General features: G+C 46.0%; 1 protein-coding gene across 1 annotated transcript; it reads right to left on the reverse strand.

Moving 5' to 3' along the window:
* Positions 1–808: 808 nt before the first annotated feature.
* On the reverse strand, positions 809–9,412 carry LOC308575169 (cytochrome P450 2C19-like). The gene is made up of 9 exons (XM_081173740.1): positions 9,197–9,412; positions 7,649–7,811; positions 6,809–6,958; positions 5,879–6,039; positions 4,633–4,809; positions 4,134–4,275; positions 3,122–3,309; positions 1,438–1,579; positions 809–1,100 (listed from the first exon to the last, which is right to left on the reverse strand). Exons 1-9 carry the CDS (start codon positions 9,377–9,379, stop codon positions 919–921), a joined length of 1,488 nt encoding a protein of 495 aa, XP_081029866.1. The 5' UTR covers positions 9,380–9,412; the 3' UTR covers positions 809–918.
* Between the last annotated feature and the right edge of the window lie 264 nt (positions 9,413–9,676).

A 9,676-nucleotide genomic window follows, 5' to 3' on the forward strand; every position in this document is an offset into this window, starting at 1 on the left:
GGTTGGAGATTTTGCTGCTGGACTGCAGCTCCCATTATCTCCAGCCACCTAGCCAATGAAATTCGGATTATGGGAGTTGTCCCAACTGAGCCCTCATGGCAAGAATGGGGAACCTGCTGCCCTTCAGATATTCCTGGACTCCAGCCCCCATCTGCCCCAGCCAACATCTGGGGTGATGGGCGCAAGACTCCAACCACCATTGAGGGTCACCAGTTCCTCAGTGGTTGACTCAGTTCCTTCCGCTCTGATTGGCTTCATTTAACCCAAGAGTAACAAGACTCAGTGGCTAAAAAGCTTACATCTTGGCAGATTTTGCCCATCACACATATACAGTGGCGGAGGAAGGGGGTGGGGGGTACAGTCTGCCCCGGATGTCATCATTGAGGGGTGTGTGACAAAATGAGTTTTTAAAAAATTGGGCTCATGAAATTTTTTGGAGTGACATGGTGGCTTAGGCACCTGCAAGTTTCGCGCTGCAGCGTGGGATTTGTGCCTGCCTACTGCCTCTCCCTCAGACGCCCTACAGCTGAGGAGGAGGCGGCAGAGAGGCTCCAAGCATTGGAGAGGCTTGCCCCATCCCCATGGGTCGCTCAACACACCCCTGGCTGCAGGACATGCCCCCGCACCAGTCACTCCAGCGGCTAGCTACGCCGCTGCACACATATGCATATGAAGGGGCAAGAAAGATAAGAATGGGATTTTTGTGTGTGACTAATTTCTAAATCCTATTTGTCCATTGCAATAATGTCTTCAACGTGAAATAGTCTTTAGCAGGATCCCCAAAGTAACATTTCAACAAATAATCAGGTAAGAAGATAGGGCTCCACACGTGAGGAGATATTGTGTTATGGGTTTTTTGAACAAAGATTTGCCAGGCTGCAACTTTTCCACATGTGCAGTCCTCCTGAGGCAGGCTTTTCAGCGAGGGACAATGCAGAGCTGATAGGGCCGAGGGCAGTTGCTTATGCCGCTCAACACCGGTGTGAGATCGATGTCCTTGGGGTCAATGATGGACTTCAGAGTGAGGTTCTGTAATATGGTGGTCAAGAACAAGAAGATCTCCATACGGGCCAGACCTTCCCCCACACATATCCGCTTCCCTGCAAAGGAAACCCAAAGTGTAAGATGCACAACAACCACTTTGGCTGTTACGGAGAAAATAACAATCATGCCAAAGGAGCAAAGGTGCTGCTCCAGAACAGCTCCTGGGAGAGTCACTCCACCATTTCTTTTGCTTCAGCTGGCCACAGGAAAGGTACAGGGAGTTCTGATGGACCCAGAAGCCTCTGCCCCTCCCTCACAAACTGGGAGCCCTTCCAGTTTAGGCTGCAGGAGGAAGGAGGTTCCCCCTCAATGCCCCGACACCAGCCGATTCGGGAGATGGGAAAGACCTGAGCTGGCCAAGACCTCAGCCTACTGGGGAAGTAGAGATCTTACCTGCTGAGAAAGGCATGAAATAGTCGCTCTTCCTGAAGGTACCATCTTTGTGCAAGAAATGTCCTGGGTCAAATTCTTTGGGGTTTGGAAATTCTTTGCTGTCATGTAGCACAGACATCAGACTAGGATATATGGTAGTACCCTGCAGAGAGTGCAAAGAAATGGGCTGGATGGCCATGACACCCAACAAAAGCATAAAATTGACTCTCACAAAGGAATGGTGTGGGAAGGCACTAACAGGAAGGAAGGTACTTTGTTGATACAGAGAAGAATGGGGCAGCTTTAGAAGACAATAGGGTGTTTAAAATGAATCATAGAATTATAGAATCATAGAGTTGGAAGAGACCACAAGGGCCATTGAGTCCAACCCCCTGCCAAGCAGGAAACACCATCAGAGCACTCCTGACATATGGTTGTCAAGCCTCTGCTTAAAGACCTCCAAAGTAGGAGACTCCACCACACTCCTTGGCAGCAAATTCCACTGTCGAACAGCTCTTACTGTCAGGAAGTTCTTCCTAATGTTTAGGTGGAATCTTCTTTCTTGTAGTTTGGATCCATTGCTCCGTGTCCGCTTCTCTGGAGCAGCAGAAAACAACCTTTCTCCCTCCTCTTTATGACATCCTTTTATATATTTGAACATGGCTATCATATCACCCCTTAACCTCCTCTTCTCCAGGCTAAACATGCCCAGCTCCCTTAGCCGTTCCTCATAAGGCATCGTTTCCAGGCCTTTGACCATTTTGGTTGCCCTCCTCTGGACACGTTCCACTTTGTCAGTGTCCTCCTTGAACTGTGGTGCCCAGAACTGGACACAGTACTCCAGGTGAGGTCTGACCAGAGCAGAATACAGTGGCACTATTACTTCCCTTGATCTAGATGCTATACTCCTATTGATGCAGCCCAGAATTGCATTGGCTTTTTTAGCTGAAGTCCAGGCCTGAAGATGCCCAGCTACACTTTAGGAGTTGGGCTAAACTACTTCCCTTGCCTTGATGTATGGAAGTGAGAGCTGGACCATAAAGAAGGCTGATCGCCGAAGAATTGATGCTTTTGAATTATGGTGCTGGAGGAGACTCTTGAGAGTCCCATGGACTGCAAGAAGATCAAATGCATCCATTCTTAAGGAAATCAGCCCTGAGTGGTCACTGGAAGGACAGATTGTGAAGCTAAGGCTCCAATACTTTGGCCACCTCATGAGAAGAGAAGACTCCCTGAAAAAGACCCTGATGTTGGGAAAGATGGAGGGCACAGAGAGAAGGGGATGACAGAGGACGAGATGGTTGGATGGTGTTCTCGAAGCCACAAACATGAGTCTGACTAAACTGCGGGAGGCAGTGGAAGACAGGAGTGCCTGGCGTGATGTGGTCCATGGGGTCACAAAGAGTCGGACACACAACTAAACGACTAAAAAACAACACTTCCCTTGCTTGTAGATAAGAAGAGAAGAAAAGCTCTGCTGGATCAGTCCAGTGGCCCCATCTGGTCCAGCATCCTGTTTTCATGGTGTCCAACCAAATGCCCATGGGAAGCCCATCAACATAATCTAAACAAGACAGCACTCTCAATTCCTGTGGTTTCCACCCACTGGTATTCAGAAGCATGCTGCCTCTCACCATGGAGGTAGAATATAGCCATCATGGCTAGCAGCCTACTATTACTACTTAGAGCCTTGAAAAGAGCTGACCTTTGGAATGACATATTGTCTGAACGGTGTATCTTTGAGTACTGCATGAGGGACGCTCAGTGGGAGGAGAGAGATGAACCTCTGGATCTCATGGATGACAGCATCTGTGTAAGGCATTTCCCCACGATCTGCCATGCAAGGACTTCGTGATCGGCCAATAACTCGGTCAATTTCTTCATGCACTTTGTCTGTAATGGGAAGAATGAGGTTTAACACCAGTGCAGGAAACATCATAGAAGCAATTGAAATTCCATGGGAGTGCCTGCCAGCCCCTGCACATTTTGGAGCTTTCAATTGTTTTCTGATGCCAACTTTCTGTTGACTCATGACATTAACTCAGACAAATTATTGTAGCTCACCTTCAGTAATCCATCTGTAAACAGGGAAACATAGTATAACTGCAATTATTTATATATTAATTCAATTTCTATCCAAAAGGAGCCCAGAGGGACAAAAGCCTCCGCTTTAGGGAAGTTTTAGGAGCAAGTGATGGTCCAGCTTAGAGGGATTCCTATTGGAGGCACTGTCCTGCAGTGATTCTGATCCTACCTGAGGGCCTTTTGACCCCTGGCCCTTGTGGTTGTGCCTTTGTGGGCTACCCTTCAGGCTGGCACAGAAAGTGCAGCTGGTGCAGGATGTGATGCCTTAGTCTAAAGGATCTGCACTGGCTGCCACTATACTACTGGGCCAAGTTCAAGTTGTTACTGTTTGTATATAAATCCTAGGGTTTGCAATATGGTCAGCTATAAGAGCTCATACACACTTCTGTTTTTGCTGGGATTTCTAGGCACAGGTCTGTGATTACTAGGCTTGGGTCTGAGCATTTGGTCCCCCCCCCCGTTGTCTCCAGGAAAGCCTTCTGTTTACTCCTGATGTCAGTCAGCGATGATTAACATTCAGCGATGAACAGTGGGTTTTCCTGGGGAAAGTGGCAGAACAACAACCTCTTGGACCTGTGCCACATAAATCTAGGAGAGAACTAGAATAAGTACTAATAACGCATCTGTTTTACCTTGTATCTCTGGGTATTTGAGGAGGATCATGAAACCGTATCGCAGTGTGGTGCTGGTGGTCTCTGTTCCAGCCACAAACAAGTCAACTGTGCTTATGGCCAGGCGTTCAATGGTGAAATGGGATGCACTATTACCTTTTTCCTGCAGAAACACACAACACAGTCAGTGGAGTCAACTCAATTGTTCTGAGTACAACATAAAAAAATTTAACAGCCCCACTGGGATTAGCTCCCTTCCCAAGACACATCTTATCTCAAGTCTTTTTATAGCGCATTCCTCTGGACGTTCCTTGCCCAGAGGGCTAATCATTAGAAAGAACTTCCCACTTACTGTAGGAACAAGTCAGCAATGGGAAATGAATCTACTCCAATGGGGTGTGGGCAGGAATCTCTTTCCTTGGCATTCCCCACAAGAAGCTGGATGGATGTCTGCTAGTTGGGAAGCTTCAGGAGTGGCAGGAGAACCCACGTGGAGAGTTCTGTGAGTTTTCATGATTACCTGATCCATTTTCATAAGGAAGCAGTCGATAAAATCCCGAGGTGAGCTGGGGTCCAGAGTGGGCTTGTGCTCTTCAACCTCCTCCAAAACAAACGCTCTGGCTGCAAAGTTGTTTTTCAGCACTTTGTGGTGGGGCCCAGGGATACATTTCATCAAAGAGGGAAAGAGGTTGTAGAGCTAGAAGAAACACCACAAGAGACCCATTGGCACCAACCTCAGTCAGGGTTTGTCCACACTCGGGCTTCAGTATAATGTTGGCCACTGTTGCCTTGTGTTCATGTCAACTCTGTGGTCCACACACCAGCATTTTCACTGCCAATGCTTCCCAAATCTATGTAGATGTTCCACATCAGTCTTGTATCATTATTTTTTTATTATTGTTTATTGAATTTATACCCACAGGTCCCAGGGTGGTTCGCAGACTAAAATCAAAATATAGAACCACAAAATGCATAATCAAAATAAAAACAACAAACCAATTAACCCCCCCCCCCAAAAAAAATCCACATGTTAAAAGGTATATACTGAATGAGACCATTGGTCTCTCAAGGTCAGTAGTGCCTATGCAGCAGCTCTGCTGGGTTTCATTCAGAAGTCCCATCCCTAACCAGGGATGCTACTCGGGATTGACTCTGGGACCCTATATTAACAAGCCAAATGCTCTAAAACTGAGCTATGGGATTACATACATATCTCTAAATGTAGTCCCATCTTTTTCTCCTACTGAAACCAGTCCGTGTACACATCCCTGGCTTAAAATTCAGCAAGGTGCAACATTTCATAAGAAATGGCAGGTTAGATATCGATTGTGACTAACATCATGTATTCACACCTTCTCAAACCATTAGTGGAAGCACATTGGATGCAGAGGCAATGGCAGTGTATATACATCCCAAGTGATTAGTTCCTGTTACAGTATTGAGCCTGTGGGTCTTACTCGTTAAGCTTTACTTCCTATTCCACTGGGTTGCTGTTGAGTTAAGTCAAGCCTTGGTTATTAGACCCAGGTATTCGTATTGGCTCCCCAAATTAAAAACATAAGAAGAGCCTATTGAATCAGGCCAGTGGCCCATCGTGCTGTCACAGTGGCTAACCAGTTACTCATGGCAAGCCTGCAACTAGGACATTAACAGAAATATTAAGAGGCAGAGGCAGTATGGGCCATGAGAAGCCTGGAAGAAAGACATTTAAACAGCAGGAAAATTTAGACTTTGTGGGAAAGGGCCTTTAAAAAGATGGCACCTACCTGTCCCCAAGAAGAGCTTAAAACCTGAAAGTTTTCATTCATTAAGCTCATCATGGATAGGAACTTCTTGTCATTATAATCGTATCGTTTCCCAAAGACAATTGCACAAATGACATTGGAGAGAGCACAACTGAGCGAGTAGGTTGGATCCAAGGGCTTCTCTGGAAGGACAACAAAAAAATAATTATACAACCCCACTACAGGTTTTAGGCAGTAATCTAGTCTGGAATTTCTGAGCTGCCATTTCCTGGCTCCTGGCCTCAGTGGTCAGACAGGGAGCTGCCTTTCTCACAACAATTCTGAAGGCATGGGCATCTTCAATGGCTACGAGTGGTTTCTTCCAAGGACTTTCCAAAGTGCTTTCTTCCAGCTTCAGCTAATATATCGTTAGATAGGAAAGGGTGACCACAGTGGTGCAGGCCTGGGTGAACTCTAGACTGAAACTAGGGAATCTAAAGCACTTCAGATGCTGCTAGACTCTAACTTCTGGACCACTGATGACTGTTGGGGCTGAAAGCAGCTGGAAATCAACAATATCTGCAGAGCACTCTGCTTCAGGTTAAGAACTTCGCTTCAGGATAAGAACAGAAATTGTGCTCTGGCAGTGCGGCGGCAGCGGGGGCCCCATTAGCTAAAGTGGTGCTTAAGAAAAGTTTCAGGTTAAGTACGGACCTCCGGAATGAATTAAGTACTTAACCTGAGGTACCACTGTATTTCACAAGTGTTTTTAGGCAATTTATTTGATTCAGTGTTGGTCACTAGTTCTGTGTTTTACGATTTTAATTTTTTAATGGTTTCCTTGTACCTACCATGCTATTTCTTTATGAGTTGGTGGTTAATAATCTGTTGTAATGTACCCCAGCATCTGTTGTGATGTTCAAAGGGGTCTGCTTGATAAGCCTATGTGGATGAGGGGCAGTGGCTACCCACCCTGAGTGTCCCGGAACTTTTCTAGCAGGAACTGTGCTTCCTCCTGGATTCTCTCCTCAATACTTTTCTTTCCCATGCCAAAGTTGCGCAGGGTGGTAATGGCAAAACGTCGGAGCTGCTTCCACGCCTCCCCATTGCTGAATATAATTCCTGGAAAGCAGAAGAGGAAATGGGCATGAAGGAGATGGATGGACTGAAAGAGAGAGCAGAAGAAGTAGGTTGGAAGAGCAGGAGCCTCAATGTTTTGATATTTATGTTAACTGGTAATTCATCTCTTGGAGCCTGGGTCTCTCTCTGAAGCTGCCAGTATAATGAAGAAGCAATAGTTCATGGACTATATTAACCAAAAAGAACTTAAAGAAAACTGGACTACATTGCTAGTTGTTTAAGTGCAATGTGTTGATTTGTATTTATTTATTTTCTTGGTAACAATTTTTAAGATAGCTTAGAGTAACTTTGAAACTCTTTCTTGGTGTGGAGAGCTTATTGATTCACAAGATCCAGGCCAGGGAATTCTGCTCACATAACTCTCACACTTACTGCCCACACCAGAATTACCCCAGACCATTATTTTTAAAGGCTAGAGACTCATTCAATCCTGCTTTAATTTTTGGTGCTTGCTCTAGTCCAGAGGCGGAGCTAGCTCCTCCGGCACCTGGAGCGGCCTGCGTGGGCAGGGGTAAGCACCCGTGGGTGTAAGGCGGCGTGCGGCAGCGGGGAGCGTCCCGGGGGTGCGCGCGGCAACACACATCCCAGGGGGGCGCCACCTGTTGCTTTATTTTAATGAATAGAGGGATTTTCCTGTGTCCCCCCCTCCACTGGTCAACCAGCATAAAATACCTAATCCCTTGTTGACATCATCAGCTAATGGCAGGTGTCCCCTGGCAGCAAATTCATCTCCACGGTCGATCAGCGCTTCTTTCACTGCATCATAGCCATGCAGCACCACAACCCGTTCTGTTCCAAAATACATTGTGAACACAGAGCCATACTTCTCACCAAACTGGAAAAAAGATAGAGAAGGACACACATCTAGGTGGGTTTGTGGATTAGAAGAGAGTCATATAGCTGATGGAGAGCCCCGCTGCCCCCAGACTCACTATGGGCATCTGAACCACATGACTCTTAATAACATACAGAAGAGTTCTGCAGCTAGATCAGGCCAAAGGCCAACTAGTCCATGACTGTTATCACAGTGGCCAGCACAGTTCTTCTGGGAAGCTCAAAAACAGGACCTGAGTGCAATAGCACGCTCCCCTCCTGCAGGTCCCTGGAACTGGTGGAGGTTCAGCATCATCGCTAGCAGCTATGGGTAGCTTTATCTTCAATGAACTTTGTCTTAACATTTCTTTTAAATCATCCAAGTTGGAGGTTATCATCGCTACTTCTTTGGGAGTAAATTCCACAGTTTCAATATGCACTGTATGAACAACTACTATCTTGCATGTGTTGTAAATCTTCCAACATTCAGCTCTAACTGAAGGCTCCAAGTTTTAGCTTTACAGACCCTTCATGTGTCCCTATTTTCCAGGGTCATCCCTGATTTAGAGAAGCCATCCCAGTTTGATCACAGAATGTCCTTAGGCTGTCCCTATTTTCATTGGAGAAATGTTGGAGGGTATGGCATTATGAGAGGGGGGTAAAAGTGTTTTCCCGTCCACTTTCTCTATACCGTGAATATGATTATACTGCTCTGTTATGTCCCCCTCACACTTATTTTTCTAAGGGAATTCTTAAAGTACCTTCCAACCAAGCACATTCTGGGGAAAATAAAGGAGCAGCTTTTCAAAATACAAGAAGACTATGAACTCCACACTGTCCAGCAGAGGCTAAAAATGTCCAGAGGGCAAAAATGCCCAAACCATCCATGTGTGGAGGGAGAATTGGACCCTTCCCCGCCCCCTGTCTCTAATATAGTATGAAAATTGCACTATTGCTTTTTAAAGTTCTTTATTCAGAAGGGGGCTTTATGGCTTTTATTTTAAGGATAAAACAATAAAATGACAATAAAATCACCCCCTTTGTGGAGTTGTGGGACCTGCTCAAAGTCCACCTCTTTTCTGTGGAGCCTTTGGGATAAGTCCCTGCTCCCCATCCCTGCCGATGTAGCCAAGCGCAAGTCCATGCCACTGAAATCACAGCGATTCTGCTATTCTTTTCTTATGGTCTGGATGCCTCCCCTCCCTCTTTTGCCTCTCCTCTGTCAAAGTGCAGAGTCTGTTGCCTTATACTCTGCAAATGTGCCCTGCACACAGATGGTACCATCTCTAAATAAACAAACTGACAATGGATTGTCCCCTTCCAAAAGAGTCACATGGAAAGAGGCTTGCAAACAGGTAACGGTCATCAACAGACAGCTGTTGAGGAAGGTGCTCATCTTTGGCTTACCTCCTGGAGAACCTGGGCCAGGTTGTTGGTCTTCAGCTGCAATGCGTTCCCTACGATGGGCAGTGGAGGTGGGCCAGGTGGCAGCTGCTTTGCATTCTCTGGCGTCCTGCTCCTGACTGCAAGGAAAACAAGGCAAGAGATACATATGATCATCAAAATGGTCACTGTCCCTAGAGGCTCCATGGCACCAGCTAACAATGACTGAAATGACTCTAGATGAATTAATTTGCTTTCCAATTTTATATACTCTGAGGAGGTCACATATACACGGACTTTCACCAATAGGAATTCTAGGTTTCTCGGAGTAAATGAGATTAGCCATTAAGTAGATCAGGTTGTATAATGAAGAAATGAACTTCTCTGAACTTAAGTCTGTATCCTTTTTCTTCATTGATTAGTAAGGCAATGATAATGGCATTACTGCACACAAGGTTTGTGATGTAAGACAACCAGGGGTTCAGGTTTTTTTCTGCCAAACAT

The sequence above is a fragment of the Podarcis bocagei genome (genome assembly GCF_964188305.1).
Source record: "Podarcis bocagei genome assembly, chromosome: 1".
Lineage (NCBI taxonomy): Eukaryota > Metazoa > Chordata > Lepidosauria > Squamata > Lacertidae > Podarcis > Podarcis bocagei.

Bases quoted from the DNA above. Each gene is read 5' to 3' on its own strand.
- LOC308575169 (XM_081173740.1), bottom strand. From the start codon at position 9,379: ATGGAGCCTCTAGGGACAGTGACCATTTTGATGATCATATGTATCTCT. The intron at 6,959-7,648 runs GTATTTTATGCT...TCTGCTTTCCAG, and splicing joins TGATGTCAACAAGGGATTAG to GAATTATATTCAGCAATGGG. The intron at 3,310-4,133 runs GTAAAACAGATG...TTCCCATTACAG, and splicing joins CAAATACCCAGAGATACAAG to ACAAAGTGCATGAAGAAATT.